At 55.2% G+C, this 18309-nt stretch overlaps 1 protein-coding gene across 2 annotated transcripts; it reads left to right on the top strand.

The window, feature by feature from the left end:
- Positions 1 to 2143: 2143 nt before the first annotated feature.
- On the top strand, positions 2144 to 17330 carry LOC311613398 (solute carrier family 5 member 4; the record flags this gene model as incomplete). 2 transcript variants are annotated; one of them, XM_084867287.1, is made up of 15 exons in its annotated part: positions 2144 to 2278; positions 3309 to 3380; positions 3996 to 4100; positions 4238 to 4297; positions 6009 to 6113; positions 7760 to 7865; positions 8425 to 8505; positions 8691 to 8911; positions 9689 to 9824; positions 10121 to 10228; positions 11785 to 11935; positions 13898 to 14066; positions 14796 to 15011; positions 15442 to 15547; positions 16360 to 17330. In XM_084867287.1, 15 exons carry the CDS (start codon positions 2144 to 2146, stop codon positions 16572 to 16574), a joined length of 1986 nt encoding a protein of 661 aa, XP_084723413.1. In that variant the 3' UTR covers positions 16575 to 17330. The 2 variants fall into 2 exon arrangements, with proteins under 2 accessions (XP_084723413.1, XP_084723412.1); XM_084867286.1 differs by having other exon boundaries at positions 15442 to 15544.
- Positions 17331 to 18309: the final 979 nt, after the last annotated feature.

Here is an 18309-nt window from a genome sequence, read left to right on the forward strand (position 1 = left end):
GGAGAGCAAGCACGTCACACTCGCGGCCCGCGAACCACATGCCTGGTTTACCTGCCCCGTGTTCGCCTCTGAGTTCAGCACGTTTGGTGTAGGGTCTTGGGAACTGGCAAAACTCCCGGCAGGGTCAGAAAAGCGCCGGGAACCCGCCGGGAATTGGCGCGTGAGAGTTCACTGGAGCCACACGGTGACGATTTCGGGAGGCGAGGTCGCAAGTGCTTCCCAGAGCACACAGTGCTGCCGTTCCCCTTACGGGTTTGAGATGAAAGAGGGACGGAAGGAAGATCGCACAAAGCAGGAGAGAGCAAGCGTGGGCATGGGGTTACCAGACAGGTGAGGTTACCCCTCTCTCCAGGGCGGAAGAAAGATGGGTCTGAAAAGAGGCATCTTACAAGTGTCTCCACCTCGAGGCCCGGAAACAACGGACAATGAAGAGGACTTGCTTAAGGCAAAGATAATTCATATATATTATTGATTTTTACATAGAGGAAGGGAGAGGGATAGAGAGCCAAAAACAACGATGAGAGAGAAACCTCCATCAGCTGCCTCCTGCACACCCCCCTACTGGGGATGTGCCCACAACCAACGTACATGCCCTTGACCGGAATCGAACCTGGGACCCTTCAGTCTGCAGGCAGACACTCTATCCACTGAGCCAACCTGGCTAGGGCCGTGTTTCTTTGTTGCTGCTTCTCCTCATACAGAAGATGTTGTCCCTGGCACCCTGGCACCCTGACACCCACCATGAGTCAGCCCATCCCGGGCACAGGATCCTAACAGATCCGCATGATGACCATGTCCCATCTTGTGAGCACGGGGAGCTAGGTATTCAGAAAGGAAGGGAGCAGAGGGAATCAGACATCACGTCTAACAGAGCAACGAGCTGAATGGGACAATAAGCTGCCTCAACAGGACGCGGCAGCATTCGGAGGCTTCTCCCGGGACCGCTGCATTAGGACAATCTTGGAAGCGGGCAGGGAGGGTCATTACAAGTTTTCGCTGGGGGAGAAATAAGAAGGGTGGGAGGAATTCCACTGATGGGCTCAGGCCCCAGAGAAACCAACATGGCACAGGGAAGGTGCTTCTGCTCTTAGGCAAATGCAGGCGTGACCACAGAGTCCTGTCTGTCCTCCCCTCGGTTTATCTCTTTCCTTACACCTTTTCATGCTGTGTCATAGGAAGCCAATTTATTTTATTTTTTTAAATATATTTTATTGATTTTTTTTTTTTTTTTTTTTTTACAGAGAGGAAGGGAGAGGAAAGAGAGTTAGAAACATCGATGAGAGAGAAACATCCATCAGCTGCCTCTTGCACACCCCCCACCGGGAATGTGCCCGTGACCAAGGTACATGCCCTTGACTGGAATCAAACCCGGGACCCTTTAATCTGCAGGCCAACGCTCTATCCACTGAGCCAAACCGGTCAGGGAAGGAAGCCAATTTAGATTTCTTCTTCCAGGACAATATGGGCTTTGGGACCCATGGGTTGCATAATTAACTTTATTTTATTTTCTTTTTTTAAATATTTTTTTGTATTGATTTCAGAGAGGAAGGGAGAGAAAGAAAGAGAGAGAGAGCTAGAAACATCCATGATGAGAGAGAATCAGGGATCGGCTGCCTCCTGCACGCCCATTGCTGGGGATCGAGCCCACAACCTGGGCACGTGCCCGGACTGGGAATGGAACCGTGACCTCCTGGTTCATAGGTGGATGCTCAGGCACCGGGCAGTTTCACTTTCAAAGGTTGTAATTCCTTGGTCAGGAATCTTATCTGATCTGTAAGAGACTCTTACCTCCTGTCCCTCCTTATTCTTTTCTGGCCTTTTCACCTCTGTCCTCCTCCAGCTCCTTTTCCCCCCGTCATCGCTCCCTCATCCTCACCCCACCTGGTCCCATCTTCTTGGGGACCCTGCCTTTCCACGCACAGAGCACCCCACGCCGCACCTCCAGCCCTCGCCCTCATCCCCACACTCCATCCGACCGGCACGGCCGGCCAGAGGGCCGGAGGGCATCCGAGGGAAGGTGTAAAGGTCCCGTGCCCAGGAGCCGGTGCTGATAGCGCGCCCCACCTGCTCGAGGCTGATCATTAACCCAGAGCTCATATAAGGAGAGGGCCCTCCCGGCCATGGGGACGCACCGCCCGCAGCCATGGCCAGCACCGTGAGCCCCAGCCCCGTGACCGGGACCCCGGGTCCCCCCGAGATGTCGGAGCGCATCCGGAACGCGGCCGACATCTCCGTCATCGTCATCTACTTCGTGGTGGTGATGGCCGTGGGGCTGTGGGTACGTAGGAGCCCAGTGGGGGGAGGGGGGGCTTGGGGTGGGCGCATGGCCTGGGATCAAACATCTGAGGGACGGAAAAGTGACGACGCTGAGAGGACATTCAGAGCTGTCCCAGATGTCACTGTCCACCTCTCAGAATCATTTTCTTTCTTTCTTTAAAAATATTTTTTATTGATTTCAGAGAGGCAGGGAGAGGGAGAGATAGAAATAGCCATGAGGAGAGAGAATCATTGGTTGGCTGCCTCCTGCATGCCTCCCACTGGGGATTGAGCCCGCAACCCAAGCACATGCCCTTGGCTGGAATTGGAACCTGGGACCCTTCAGTCTGCAGGCCGAGGCTTTATCCACAGAGCCACACCAGCCAGGGCAGAACTGTTTTTCTTGTATGCGACGTCGATAATGCGGACACTGGCCTGCTTTCTTTTACTAACCCCATCCTGTGCACGGAGCCAGCCCTGGGAGCTCCAGGCTTATCTGCTCGGCATCTCCAGCACAAGCAGATTGAATAAGGGTGTTGGTTTTTGGTGTGTTTTGTAAAAAAAAAAATGTATATATATATATATATATATATATATATATATATATATATATATATATAATCAATTTCAGAGAGGAAGGAAGAGGGAAAGAAAGAGAAACATCGATGATGAGAGAGAATCATGGATCAGCTGCCTCCTGCACGCCCCCTACTGGGGTGGAGCCCACAACTCGGGCCTGTGCCCTGACCGGCCGTGGAACCGTGACCTCCTGGTTCCTACGTCGATGCTCAACCCCTGCAACACTGGGGGGGCGACCTTGTTTTTCTTATCTCTCTTCTCTTTTTCCTTTGTTATTTTCTCACTTTCTGCCGTGGTTGAGTTGGATGCTTAATTCGCTGGTGCTCCTTCTCTCTTTTGGTAACGGCTGGGAGGCCACAGGTTTAACCTCCCACAGCCCAGCTTCAGAGGCCCCTCCCTCACTGCGGTCCCTGCTTTGCATTGTGGGCGGAGTTACAGATACCCCACCCCCCCATTGTCTTCCCTCCGCGCAGGCCATGCTGAGGACCAACCGGGGCACCGTGGGGGGCTTCTTCCTGGCGGGCCGCGACATGGTCTGGTGGCCGGTGAGTGGGCAGAGCTCCGGGGAAATGAAGTGTGTGTGAGTGTGTGTGTGTGTGTGTGTGTGTGTGTGAGTGTGTGTGTGTGTGAGTGTGTGAGTGTGTGTGTGAGTGTGTGTGTGTGAGTGTGTGTGTGTGTCTGTGTGAGTGTGTGTGTGTGTGTGTGTGTGAGTGTGTGTGTGTGTCTGTGTAAGAGAGAGAGGGAGAGAGAGAGGGAAAGAGGGAGGGAGGAGGAGGAGGGGGAGAGGGAGGAAGAGGAGGAGGGAGAGAAACATCAATGATGCAAGAGAATCAGCTGCCTCCTGCACGCCCCCTACTGGAGATCGAGCCCACCCCCCGGGCACGTGTCCTGACGGATGGAAATGGAACTGTGACCTCCTGGTTCATAGGTTGACACACTCAACCACAGAGCCGCACCCGCTGGGCTAGATTTTTTGGTTAACCTTTCAAAAACAGAAGAAATCCCTTTGGCTCACCGGCCATAGGGAAGCCGGGCTCGACCCCGGGCTGCAGCTGGCTCCTGGCCTGGGGTGGGGAGGCCTCGCCGTTTCCCGGGGCAGGGGGCCTGCTTGGCGCCGGTGAGCTCTGCCCCTCTGACCACGTCTGTGCCCTCGGCTCCAGATGGGTGCCTCCCTCTTCGCCAGCAACATCGGCAGCGGCCACTTCGTGGGGCTGGCGGGCACCGGGGCGGCCTCGGGCATCGCCACCGCCGTCTTCGAGTGGAACGTGAGTGAGGCGGCGGCGGGGAGGGGATGGGAGAGCCGGCCGCCTTGTCTCCTCTGACCCCGAGGCCGTGGGGGGACAGGGCCCCACCCCACCCCCACCCCCCAGGCCAGGCCCCTCTGACGCCACCTCTCCCGTAGGCCCTGCTGCTGCTGCTGGTGCTCGGCTGGTTCTTCGTCCCCATCTACATCAAGGCGGGCGTGAGTACCGGGGCCTGGGCACGCTGGCCAGCGCCCACTTACCTGCTCCTTCTCCCTGCTCAGCGGGAGGCCTGGGGGGACCCTTTGTCTCCGGTCCCTGGGCTTCCAACGGCCCCAGTCCACTGGTGCGGCCAGGCTGCGCTGGCCTTCCCGCCCCGAGGGCTCCCTTCGCCCACGTCCTCACCAACCTGGGCATTTTCCTTCCCTCAGACCCGTGCTGTTCTGACACCAGTAAAGCGGTTCCTCCTTGCGATGAGGGGCGGGATGTGCCACACCTGCGGTGGCTTCTCTTCTGCCTGCCTCTGGGGCCTTTCAGAGAGGAAGGGAGAGGGAGAGAGAGAGAGAGAGAGAAACATCCATGATGAGAGAGAATCATGGACCGGCTGCCTCCTGCACATCCCCCACTGGGGATGGAGCCTGCTGCCTGGGCCTGTGCCCTGACTGGGAATCGAACCCTGACCTCCTGGTTCCTGGGTCGACGCACAACGGCTGAGCTGCCCCCAGCCAGGCTTTGAGGAACGTGTTAGCTGGACTGCCCCAGTTTGGGTGAAAATGGTAGAAATTATCTACTGAGCGTTGGCTGTGCGTTAGGCGGTGGCGTGGGAATTTCACATCCGCAGTCCGGGGCAGACCCTGCCTTCCAGAGGGGGAGCGAGCCAGAGAGAGGCCGCTCGCTAAGCATCAGATTGCTAGTCAGCGTCCGGTCCCAGCGCCCATGTCCACCGGCCTAGCTGCTTTCCCAGAAACAAGCCTCCGTCCCCTCGGTGCCCGAGGCGCCCGCACAGGCCCACAGCCCCGCACAGGCTGCCTGCCCCGCACAGGCCCTCCGCCCCGCACAGGCCCACCGCCCCGCACAGGCCCTCCGCCCCGCACAGGCCCACAGCCCCGCACAGGCCCTCCGCCCCGCACAGGCCCACAGCCCCGCACAGGCCCACCGCCCCGCACAGGCCCTCCGCCCCGCACAGGCCCACAGCCCCGCACAGGCCCTCCACCCCGCACAGGCCCTCCGCCCCACACAGGCCCCACAGCCCCGCACAGGCCCACAGCCCCGCACAGGCCCACCGCCCCGCACAGGCCCTCCGCCCCGCACAGGCCCACAGCCCCGCACAGGCCCTCCGCCCCGCACAGGCCCACCGCCCCGCACAGGCCCTCCGCCCCGCACAGGCCCACAGCCCCGCACAGGCCCTCCACCCCGCACAGGCCCTCCGCCCCACACAGGCCCCACAGCCCCGCACAGGCCCACAGCCCCGCACAGGCCCACCGCCCCGCACAGGCCCTCCGCCCCGCACAGGCCCACAGCCCCGCACAGGCCCTCCGCCCCGCACAGGCCCACAGCCCCGCACAGGCCCTCCGCCCCGCACAGGCCCACAGCCCCGCACAGGCCCCTCCGCCCCGCACAGGCCCTCCGCCCCGCACAGGCCCACAGCCCCGCACAGGCCCCTCCGCCCCGCACAGGCCCTCCGCCCCGCACAGGCCCTTCCCCCTCCCCCCTGCCCCCGCACAGGCCCTCCGCCCCGCACAGGCCCACAGGCCCGCACAGGCTCACAGCCCCGCACAGGCCCTCCGCCCCGCACAGGCCCACAGCCCCGCACAGGCCCTCTGCCCCGCACAGGCCCACAGCCCTGCACAGGCCCTCCGCCCCGCGGGCTCAGGGAGTGTGCAGTGGCCGGCTGTGCCGGGAGCCCCGCTGAGCCGGCCGGTGTGCCCGCAGGTGATGACCATGCCTGAGTACCTCAAGAAGCGCTTCGGGGGGCAGCGGCTCCAGATCTACCTCTCCGTCCTCTCCCTCTTCATCTGCGTGGCCCTGAGGATCTCGGTGAGTTCCCTGCTCCTGGCGTGGTAAGCTTGCAAGACTGCTTCTTAAAATATATATTTGTATTGCTTTCGGAGAGGGAGGGAGAGGGAGAGGGAGAGAGAAACACCCGTGATGAGAGAGACTCGTGGATGGGCTGCCTCCTGCAAGCCCCCCACTGGGGATCGAACCCGCAGCCCGGGCCTGTTGTCCCTGACCGGGAATCGAACCGGCAGCCTGTAGGGGCACAGGACAGCACCCCACCAGCTGAACCACACCAGCCAGGGCCCTGAATTTTTTTTATTATTATTTTTTTAAACCTAAGGCTCCCCCTAAGAAATAGACCTCACACATACGTGTTGAAAGAATTCTAAAGCTGCTGTGTGTGCGCGCGCGCGTGTCAATTAAATCCCTTGGGGATAACCACGGAGGAAGGCAGAGCGGAGTCTGAGGAGTCAGCAGCGCGTGGAGAGAACAAAGCACGTCGATGCTCGTGCTGCGGGCCCGTCGGTGACTCAGGAGGCCGCGGCCTCGGGGGCAGAGTCCAGGCCGCTCCTGGGGAGGAGGCTGACTCCCGGGATCCTGTCTGCTGAGCGGAGTCCGGGCTGGAAGCGTGAGCCTGCCTGGTGCAGCGTGAGCCTGCTGGATGCAGCGTGAGCCTGCCGGGTGCAGGGTGAGCCTGCCCGGTGTGGCATGAGCCTGATGGGTGCGGCGTGAGCCTGATGGGTGCAGCATGAGCCTGCCTGGTGCGGCGTGAGCCTGCCTGGTGCAGGGTGAGCCTGCTGGGTGCAGCGTGAGCCTGCTGGGTGCAGCGTGAGCCTGCCCGGTGTGGCATGAGCCTGATGGGTGCGGCGTGAGCCTGATGGGTGCAGCATGAGCCTGCCCGGTGCAGGGTGAGCCTGCTGGGTGCGGCGTGAGCCTGCCTGGTGCAGCGTGAGCCTGCCCGGTGCAGGGTGAGCCTGCTGGGTGCGGGTGAGCCTGCCTGGTGCAGCGTGAGCCTGCCCGGTGCAGGGTGAGCCTGCCGGGTGCAGCATGAGCCTGCCGGGTGCGGCGTGAGCCTGCCGGGTGCGGCCGAGCTTCTCCCAGCCCTTCCTGCAGGTGAGGTGCTCCGTGCGGGGCAGCGAGCAGCCTGTGCACTCGGAGTTCACCGTGTGGTTAAGGAGTTAAGCCTTCAGCCAGAGCCCGAGCCAGTGTGGCTCCTCGGCCCGTGGACCGCAGGGTCCCGGGTTTGAATCCAGGCAAGGCCACCACGTACCCCAGGGTTGAGGCATGTGCGGGAGGCAGCCAATCAATGTGCGTGTCTCTCTCTGTGTCTCCCCACCTCCCTTCTGCTCCCTCCTAAAAAAAAAAAAAAAAAAAAAAGCCCTAGCCGGTATGGCTCAGTGCATAGAACATCAGCCTGCAGGCTGAAGAGTCCCGGGTTCGATCCCCAGTCAGGGCACATGCCTGGGTTGCAGGCTGGATCCCCAATAAGGGGGGTGCAGGAGGCAGCCCATCCATGATTCTCTCTCAGCATGGGTGCTTCTCTCTCTCCCTCTCCCTCTCCCTCCCTCCCTCTCTGAAATCAATAAAAATATACTTAAAAAAGAGAGAGAGAGAGAGAGAGAGAGAGAGAGAGAGAGAGAGAGAGGTTGAGGCTCTGGGCTGAGGGACCGCCTGTCCCCTTACAGTCAGACATCTTCTCCGGAGCCATCTTCATCAAGCTGGCGCTAGGGCTGGACCTGTACCTGGCCATCTTCATCCTCCTGGCCATCACGGCCATCTACACCATCACGGGTGAGTCCACTGCGCTCAGCTCAGCTCAGCCCTGCTCTCTCCTGCTCCCGTCACGCCGACCGGCAACGAGCAGCCTCCGCGCGAGCCTGGTCACGGCCAAGGCGAGGCCATCAGCCCTTCACTCCCGCTCCGAGCGTCAGGCGCAGCCGCGACACACAAGCGGAGCCGGGCACGCGGGCCCTGTCAGTGCCCGTCACCCGGACGGAGGCTGAGGCCGTGGTGGGCGGGACAGAAAAACACTATGAGGCTCAGCCGCGTGTCTCGTACCCAGACCGGCACCTGGGGCTCAGTGCATCCTGCCCAGGGGAGGCCAGGATGGAATAGCAGCTCCAACAGGAGCCTGGCGAACCCAAGGTGGGACCAGGTGGATGCCGGAGCATAAGGGTGGCATGAGAAAGGGGGGGGCGGGAACGGTGGGTGGGTTGCGGGGAGAAGGTAGCTGGCAGTGATCCATGAACCAAGCACACGGGTGGGGTGTGGCCGGGGAAGAGATCTAAAGGTGAAGGCACGTAGGGGCGGGCACCTGATCAAACCTCCTGGCTCCTTTCCTCCCTCCCAGGGGGCTTGGCCTCGGTGATTTACACGGACACCCTGCAGACCATCATCATGCTCATCGGCTCCTTCATCCTCATGGGCTTTGGTGAGTGGCGGCGTGGGAGCAGGGCCGTGGGTGGAGGTCCTGGGGCTGGTGGGTCCCGAGGATCCTGAGACTACGCCAGGCTGATGGCGGTGCCGGAGTCCTCCCACGAGGGGTCATTAGGGAAACGGGGGGGGGGTGTTCTTAGGTTTCCGGGGGACATTGTCTCCTGGCCGGTGCCCTTCCAGCGTTTGCCGAGGTCGGCGGCTACGAGAGCTTCATGGAGAAGTACATGCACGCCATCCCGTCCGTGGTCGAAGGCGACAACCTGACCATCAGGCCCGAGTGCTACACCCCCCGGCCCGACTCCTTCCACATCTTCCGAGACGCCGTCACCGGGGACATTCCGTGGCCGGGAATGATCATAGGCATGACCATCGTGGCTGCGTGGTACTGGTGCACAGACCAGGTAAAGCATGTGCGCGTGTGTGCGTGCGTGCGTGCGTGCGTGCGTGCGGTGTGTGTGTGTGATTGTGTGTGTGACTGAGTGTGTGTGTGTGATTGTGTGTGTGACTGAGTGTGCGTGTGTGTGTATGATTGTGTGTGTGACTGAGTGTGTGTATGTGTATGTGTGTGTGTGTGTGAGACTGAGTGTGTGTGTGACTGTGTGTGTGAGACTGTGTGTGTGTGACTGAGTGTGTGTGTGTGTATGTGTGTATTTATGTTGTTCTTTTTCTTCTCCTAGAAAATCATCTAGTTTTACCATTTAAAAAGTCAAACACTTTGCCTTAGCCGGTTTGGCTCAGTGGGTAGAGTGTCAGCCTGCAGACTGAAGGGTCACGTTTCGATTCCGGTCGGGACACATGCCTGGTTACGGGCTCGATCCCCAGTGGGGGGCATGCAGGAGGCAGCCGATCAACGATTACTCTCCTCATTGATCAATGACTCTCTCATCATTGATGTTCTCTCTCTCCCTCTCCCTTCTCCTCTGTAGTCAATATAAATATACTTTAAAAAAAAAAAAAAAAAGAAAAAGAAAAAGAACCCTAGTCACAGATGAGAAACCTGTAACTCACAGAACTCAAACTTTCCTGTGGGAGAAGCAGGGATCCAAATCGGGATTTTTCTGCAGAGCTCCCTCTTCTCCGCCATCACCCCACTTCTTACCGCACGCGAACCCCTGAAGAGCCCCCCCCCCGGGACGTGCCCTCCGGCTGTCCCGTGACCAGGCGTGCTCCCCCTGCAGGTCATCGTGCAGCGCTGCCTGTCCGGCAAGGACATGTCCCACGTGAAGGCCGCCTGCATCATGTGCGGGTACCTGAAGCTGCTGCCCATGTTCCTCATGGTGATGCCGGGCATGATCAGCCGCATCCTGTACACAGGCAAGTCCCGCGCCCCTACGTTCTCGTCGCTGGTGCTCCCTCTAGTGCTCCCAGCTCCCGCGGGGCCACGTCCCCGCAGGCTAGTGCCCGGGGACCCACAGCTGTGACCTCTGAAAGGCGTGTTCTAGCCAAAGAAGAAGCAGATGGATGTGCGCAGTTCCAAGTGGAGCCTCGGTTTCCGGGCAAACATCTCTCCTCGAACTCATGACTTGCAGCTTGTCTCTGAGGCCACTGGTGGTAGCGCCCACCTGTCTGGGCCCCCCTCGCTGAGCCCACTTCTCTGGCTTCCTCTTCAGAGAAGGTGGCCTGCGTGGTTCCCTCCGAGTGTGTGAAGCACTGTGGCACCGAAGTCGGCTGCACCAACTACGCCTACCCAATGCTGGTGATGGAGCTGATGCCTGACGGTAAGACAGCATCCTGCTCAATGGTTAGAGCATCGGCCTAGGAGCCAGGGGGTCTCGGGTTTGAGTCCCAGTTTAGGGCACGTACCTGGGTTGCAGGTGCCAACTCTGCCCCAGGGTCACTGCTCCCAGTGAGTGTGGGAGGCAACCCATCGATGTGTCTCTCTCGAAGACAAATACTGTTCGATGTCACTGACACGTGGAGTCTAAAGAAATAGAGAAGTAGAATGGTGGGTGCCAGGGGGCGGGGGATGGGGAAATAGAGAGATATTGGTCAAAGGGTACAAACGTTCGGGGATGATATGGGAAGTTCCGGAGATTCCAGCCTAAAGACTGCAGTTAATAATAATGTCCTGTGTACTTGAAATTTACTAAGAGTAAATTTACTCAAGTATTCTCACAACAAAGCAAGGTATTAGTTACTATGTGAGGTGATGGCTGGGTTAATTAGCATGATTGTGGTAACCATTCACAGTGTGTGTGTGTGTGTGTGTGTGTGTGTATTCATGTCATACACCTTAAATACATGCAATTTTTGTCAATAATTCTTTCTTCCATTAATTCAGTTGTCTTTGTCAGAGACATCTGACAAAGACATTCTTGAGACATCTCTTCCACAGTCTACCAAATATAATCCCTACTAGAAGAATCCTCACTCCCTAAGATTCAAGATAATCATGATCATTTAAATGGTAGATTTGCCCATAAAAGCGCTTCACAGCCCCAAATAAACAACCAAACAAAACAGAAACAGATGCATGGATACAGAGGATAAACTGACAGTCGCCAGAGAGGATGGGGGTTGAGGGACTGGGTGAGGAGAAGGTGAAGGGATGAAGAAGCACCAACAGGTGGTTATGAAATAGTCCCAGGGATGCAAAGCACAGCGAAGGAATAAAGTCAATAACATTGCGATGGCTCGGAACGGTGCAGGCCGGGTACTGGGAATGCAGGGGAGAGCACTCTGTGGTGGTTTGACCACTGTGTCACTCCCCTGAGATGAATACAAAATAACGTGAAATAGAAGTTCTCATTTAGCCCAGCCAACTCTGTCCCCAGTGCTGGGCGTGCAGGAGGCAGCTGATCAGTGATTCTCTCTCATCATCGGTGTTCTCTCTTCTCTCTCTTCCTCTCTCTTCCTCTGTGAAATCAATAAAATGTTTTTCTAAGTTATAATTTAAAGAGTTGCATAGTCATGAGCTTATAAACTCAGAGAACTAGTGGTTAACTATTTATCAGGAAGCCAACAGCTAAAAAAAAAAAAGAAAAGAAAAGAAAGAAAGAAAGAGATGGTACTACACCATTTCCTGTCTTCCAAATTTAGGTTCCAGCAAGTAAGCTCTAAATTTGCATTTAGAACTAAAATCCTACACTGGATTATTCTCAGATCACCGGGAAATATGCAGAAAATGGTGCACGCAGCATGTATTCATGGGCACATCAGTTAGGAAACAGTCACGTGACACCGTTACCTTCAAACGGCCCTCTGGTTTGGCCAGGTGATCACGGCTCATGGCGTCCGGCTCCTAACACGTGGTTGCCTCCTCTCCCGGCCGCAGGGCTGCGAGGCCTGATGCTGTCCGTCATGCTGGCGTCCCTCATGAGCTCCCTGACCTCCATCTTCAACAGCGCCAGCACCCTCTTCACCATGGACCTCTACACCAAGATCCGGAAGCAGGCCTCGGAGAGGGAACTCCTCATCGCGGGGCGGTGAGCGATCCCCGGCTTCTGTCTCTCGTTTCTCCGGAAAGGGAGAGACACAGACGTGACCCTCCTCCTGTGGGGGTTCAGAGAAACCACTCAGAGAGTTCTAGAATGGGGTTTGATTCCCGGGCAGGGCACATGCCCAGGGGCGGGCCTGCAGGAGGCAGCCGATCCCTGATCCTCTCTCATCACCGATGCTTCTCTCTCTCTCTTTCCCCCCGCTTCCTCTCTGAAATCAATAAAAATATATATTTTTTAAATGCTAGGAAGAAAATTAAGGCAGGATCAAAGGATGAGGACTAACGTAAGACAGTGCTCAAAGGGTCCTCACGGAAGAAGTGGCTTTTGAGCAGAGCCCTGGGGAGAGGGCGGGGGAGCAGTCAGCACTGCCGGTGCCTCCACAGTCACGTGTGTGTGTGTGTGGGGGGGGGGTGTGAGGACGGCAGGAGGTGAGCGTGGCCCGGGAGAGCGATAGGAGACGGGTCAGAAAGGTGGGGGTTGGGGGAGATCACGCAGGCTCCTCCGGCCCTAAGAGGACTTCGGATTTTATTCCGCGTGAGGCAGCAAACAGCTGAAGATAAGAGAGCACGGGAGCCAGTGATGATGGCAATGACCATGGGAGGTGTCATTTCTCCAGTCTGTACTGTGCTCTAGGCCCTGTGCTCGGTCCGCCCGTGGTTTATCACGCTTAGCTAGTTATTGCAAGGTCGCAGAAGTTTTGTAGAGCTTCAGTGTGACCCCGTGCCTCAGTCTCCCGCCCAAAAGCTTGTCCCCGCTCCGTTCTCCCAACTCCCACCCTTCTCTTCCAGGTGAGCACACACAGAAGTCCAGTAAGTTATTATTACTTGTTTAATCATGTGACAAGCACAAAAGTATATGGCGAAGTTTTTTAAAAATATATATATATTTTATTGACTTTTTACAGGGAGGATAGAGAGTTAGAAACATCGATCAGCTGCCTCCTGCACACCCCCTACTGGGGATGTGCCCGCAACCAAGGTACATGCCCTTGACCGGAATCGAACCCGGGACCTTTCAGTCCACAGGCCGATGCTCCAAACCGGTTTCGGCGGCGAAGTTTTTTTTTTTTTAAAGTGAAACAGTCTTGCTCCCTGACCCCCCAGGAGCAAAACCAAATGGTTGTTGACCGCATCTCAATATGTTAGCCAATTCCTTCTACCCACCACAGTACTCCAGCAGCAAAAAACAAAACACACAAATCAGCATCTCCGGGCAGTCCCCTCAGCATTCTGGGACAGAGGGAGGGCATTTTCGTCCTGACTCAGTTTCTCTCCAGCTAGGAAAACATAAAAAATAAAAGACCAGCGTAGGAGTCTGCTTTCTGGGTCCTACAAATGATCACCTACAAGGAGTGCTGTGTGCTCCTTTTTCTAATCGCTGCCGTGCACGTGCTGCATTAGAGAATTATTAACCCAGCGCTGACATTGGAGCTGTTTTTGTAAATGAATATTTAATCTCGTCATGGAAGCTATTAGGACTGATTAGAGGCCAGCAATTGCTTTATTGGCATTTTACTAGCAGATCATCATGAGCAATGGCCTAGCGTGGGGTCAAGGAGCTTGAATTTTTTTTTTTGGGGGGGTGGGGGTGTGAATCAATGAACAGACCCAAGAATGAATTCAAGAAATGAAGCACAGCTGAAACCAGTTTGGCTCAGTGGATAGAGCGTCGGCCTGCGGACTGAAAGGTCCCGGGTTCGATTCCGGGTCAAGGGCATGTACCTTGGTTGCGGGCACATCCCCAGCAGGAGGTGTGCAGGAGGCAGCTGATCGATGATTCTCTCTCATCGATGTTTCTAGCTCTCTATTCCTCTCTCTTCCTCTCTGTAAAAAAAAAAAAAAAAAAAATCAATAAAGTATAAAATACAATTTAAAAAAGAACTGCAGCACAGGGCACCTACCAGGGATGCTTCCGCTTACTCACCCCACCCTTCTGTCCGCTTCCCAGGCTGTTCATCATCCTGCTGATTGTCGTCAGCATCCTGTGGGTCCCGCTGGTACAAGTGTCTCAGAACGGGCAGCTGTTCCACTACATAGAGTCCATCTCGAGCTACCTGGGGCCTCCCATCGCCGCCGTCTTCCTGCTCGCCGTCTTCTGCAAGAGAGTCAACGAGCAGGTGCGTGGACCTGCGGAGACGGTTTTCCCGCTGGAGTGAGAAAAACGTCTTTCTCTCCCCGGGAGGAAAATGCATCCTCTCCACCCAATTTATACAACGCGAGGCCCGTCAGCTCCGCCACTCGTGACACACGAGTCATCATCCTGTTCCTTCTGCAAACTGAGTCACACGTTTTCAAATCCGTGAACAACATAAAAGTCAAGGTCACCTTAAGCTTGGGTCAAAGTAGGCTGTACAGATTTGCCCCGCTATCCGTAAGCTGAAATGGCATAAAGAGGCATTGACCCTTGATTTTTACGGAAATTTTTTGAGCATTTCAGACCCAAAAAAATATCCTTCTTTTATGTTTAAAAAAAAATTTTTTTTTAAATACATATGTTGTTGTTAATCCTTATTCAAGGATACCTTTCCACTGATTTTTAGAGAGAGTGGAAAGGAGAGGGAGAAACAGAGAGAAACATCGATGTGAGAGAGACACATCCATTGGTTACCTCCCGTAGGCACCCCAAGCAGGGCTGGGGATCAAGCCACAACCGGTACATGCCCTTGATGGGAATCGAACCCGGGACCCTTCAGTCCAGAGGCCGGTGCTCTATCCACTGAACCACACCAGCCAGGGCCATGTGTAGTTCTTAGTGGAGAAAGCAGGAAGGACGGTAACGATAACCTCCTAGAATGAGCGTCTCCTCTTCTCTGAACCCCCCCGCTTCGTTCTGGCTCCTTCTGCAGGGAGCTTTCTGGGGTCTCATCATCGGGCTGCTGATCGGCCTGTTCCGGATGATCGCGGAGTTCGCCTACGGAACGGGGACGTGCCTGGCCGCCAGCAACTGCCCCACAATCATCTGCGGCGTGCACTACCTGTACTTCGCCATGATCCTCTTCGTCATTTCCATCGCGGTCATCCTGGGCGTCTCCCTGCTCACCAAGCCCATCCCCGACGTGCATGTGAGTAATGAGGAACAGCTAGGTGCCCCTTTTATTTTTTTAAATATATTTTTATTGATGTCAGAGAGGAAGACAGAGGGAGAGAGAGAGAGAGAAACATCAATGACAAGAGAGAATCCCTGATTGGCTTCCTCCTGCACGCCCCCTACTGGGGACGGAGCTCGCAACCCGGGCATGTGTCCTTGACGGGGAATTGAACCGTGACCTCCTGGTTCATAGGTGGATGCTCAACCACTGAGCCATGCCGGCCGGGCCAGAAATAATGTAAAACGGTGTGTTTTTGTGAATGAGTGTGGGAGGAGCCCTTTTCTTTGCTGTGTGTGTTTTCCCACGCTGTGTGATTGTTTTTTGCACTATACAGTAAACGCTCTGTTATGTTATTGTAAACACTCGCTCATCACGAATGGGCCTGTCTGTGGTCTCTGGGCAGCTGTACCGCCTGTGCTGGTCTCTTCGGAACCGGACAGAGGAGCGGATCGATTTAGACGCGGACGAGCAGAGACAGGAAGACACTGCCGATGATTTCGATGAAGGTAGTGTCTGGTTTGCCTTTGGCTTGAGAACTCTCTCTCTCACTTTGAACTGTTGATGTGTCGCTCTCGTGTGTTTGCATGAAGTTGTTTGTAGGATGTGCTCTATGTCAAGAAACTCATTACTACTAAGGATATCACACCCCATGTGATATGAGGTGCAAACGATTCCCCCAGCTAGGCCCTTGTTTGACTTTGTTTATTGGGCTCTATGCTATGCAACGGTTTTCTATTTTTTCTCTTAATATATTTTTTATTGATTGCAGAGAGGAAGGGAGAGGGAGAGAGAGAGAAACATCAATGATGAGAGAGAGTCCTGGATCAGCTGCCTCCTGCACGCCCCCACTGGGACGGAGCCTGCAACCTGAACATGTGCCTTGACCGGGAATCAAACCATGACCTACAGGTTCACAGGTCGACACTCAACAACTGAGCCATACCACCAGCCGAGCTTCATCTATATATATAAAAGGCTAACATGCAAAGTGTCTCCTTGGGAGTTTGGGAGACCAGGAGTTCAATCACTCGCTGTGACATGCACTGACCACTAGGGGGTGGCGTGGGATGAAGGAAGGTCCCAGCCAGCAGCTGGAAGGCCCTGATCACCAGTCATGCATAGGGACCCTACCTGTGCATGAATTTCATGCCCTGGGCCTCTAGTTCTTCTATAAGCGGAGTTATCTGTGTTTTCTCAGGGATGTTCCTTCTAAGGCATAGGAGTACGTAGTTGTCGTCATTCTTTGCCGTCATCGCACGGCCTTGCTGGGAGCTGGGTTTCCCGAGCTTTGTGACCGTTCGTTTATCTCTCTTTGGTCCAGACGACCCCGGGGAGAGGCCAGGGTGTCTCCGGAGAGCCTACGAGGCGTTCTGCGGCCTGCAGAGGAGAGGCCCCAAGCTGAGCAGAGAGGAGGAGGAAGCCCAGAGGAAGAAGCTGACGGACACGTCCGAGAAACCCTTCTGGAGGACCGTGGTGAACGCCAACGCCGTCGTGCTGCTGGCCGTGGCCGTCTTCGCCCACGGCTACTTCGCCTGAGCCCGCGGAGCCCCTGGGGTTCACGAGCAGAGGACATCACCGGCCTTCCACGGGCGGGGCTCCTCGTGATGCGAAAGGGAGACGAGCAGTCGCTAATTTTTTAAAAAATATATTTTATTGATTTTTTACAGAGAGGAAGAGAGAGGGATAAAGAGAAACATCGATGAGAGAGAACCATCTATCAGCTGCCTTTTGCACACCCCCTCCCACTGGGGATGTGCCCGCAACCAAGGTAAATGCCTTGACCGGAATTGAACCCGGGACCCTTCAGTCCGCAGGCCGACGCTCTGTCCACTGAGCCAAACCGGTTTCGGCACAGTCGCTAATTTTTATCCAGTAACTTGAGGCATGACGTTCAGCGCTTGCTGTTTCTTGGTGTCCGTGGAGTAAGCGTGGATTGTTTAGAAAGCCAGTGAGCTGGCTCCCTGTGTGTGTGTGTGTGTAACTAGGAGGATTTGGGAGTAAGTTATTTTTGTATGTAGCTCACCGGAGAGATGGCCCCGCGTCAAACTTGCTTCCTGCTATTTCCAGAGATTTCCACGTGGAAGGACTCCCTCCCCCTACTCTGCCTCACCTGGGACCCCTCATCGGAAAAACAGCGATATTGTTTTTCCTCCCCAGTGCGCCTCGCTGATCTCAGGGGCTTGAAAAATGGGAATAGTTCCCAGTAGTTGAGGGGAAGAGAGCTGGACATGCCCGTGGTGACTATTTTTACGAACTTTTTAGGAAGTTATTCGTTTCTGCCTTCAATAAACTCATCCCCCACTGAAAGTTAGCATATCGAGCCATTGCTTTTCTTAAACCACTTTATTAAAATGTAATTCACATACCATGAAATGTATCTATTTCAAGTGTACAGTTCAAATAGGGGATTGGGGGGCCAGGTGAAAAAAAGGTGAAAGGTTATATAAAAACTATATATATATATATATATATATATATATATATATACACACACACACACACACACACGCATACATATAACAACACAGACACAGACAACAGTGTGATGATAGCCAGAGGGAAAGGGGGAGGGGGGAGGGGGAGGTAAAGAGGGATAAATGGGGTGCTGAGCGCACAGGGCCGTGGGCAGATGATGTTTAATTGAGCTGCACATTGAAACCTGTGTGGTTTTAGTCACCAACGTCACCCAATAAATTCCATTAAAAGATAAATACTAAAGTGTGCCGTTCCCTGTGTTTCAGAATTGCCACAGTCGTGCAGCATCGCCACAGTTTAATTTTATAGATTAATGTTAGCTAGCTGGTTTGGCCCAGTGGATAGAGCGTCGGCCTGCAGACTGAAGGATCCCAGGTTCAATTCCAGTCAAGAGCGCATACCTCGGTTGCGGGCTCCTCCCCAGCCCAGGCCTTGGCCTGGTGTGCAGGAGGCAACCAATCGATGTGTCTCTCTCACATCGATGTTTCTCTCCATCTCTCCCTCTCCCTTCTACTCTCTCTAAAAATCAATGGAACCGTAGCTGGTTTAGCTCAGTGGATAGAGTGTCAGCCTGTGAACTAAAGTGTTCTGGGTTCAATTCCAGTCCAGGGCACATGGCCCAATCCCCAGTAGGGCGAGTGCAGGAGGCAGCTGATCCATGATTCTCTCTCATCATTGATGTTTCTATCTCTCTCTTCCTCTCTAAAATTATATATATATATATATATATATATATATATATATATATATATATATATATCAATGGAAAAATATCCTCAGGTGAAAGTTTAAAAAT

The sequence above is a fragment of the Pipistrellus hanaki genome, assembly GCF_964339955.1.
Source record: "Pipistrellus hanaki genome assembly, chromosome: 19".
Lineage (NCBI taxonomy): Eukaryota > Metazoa > Chordata > Mammalia > Chiroptera > Vespertilionidae > Pipistrellus > Pipistrellus hanaki.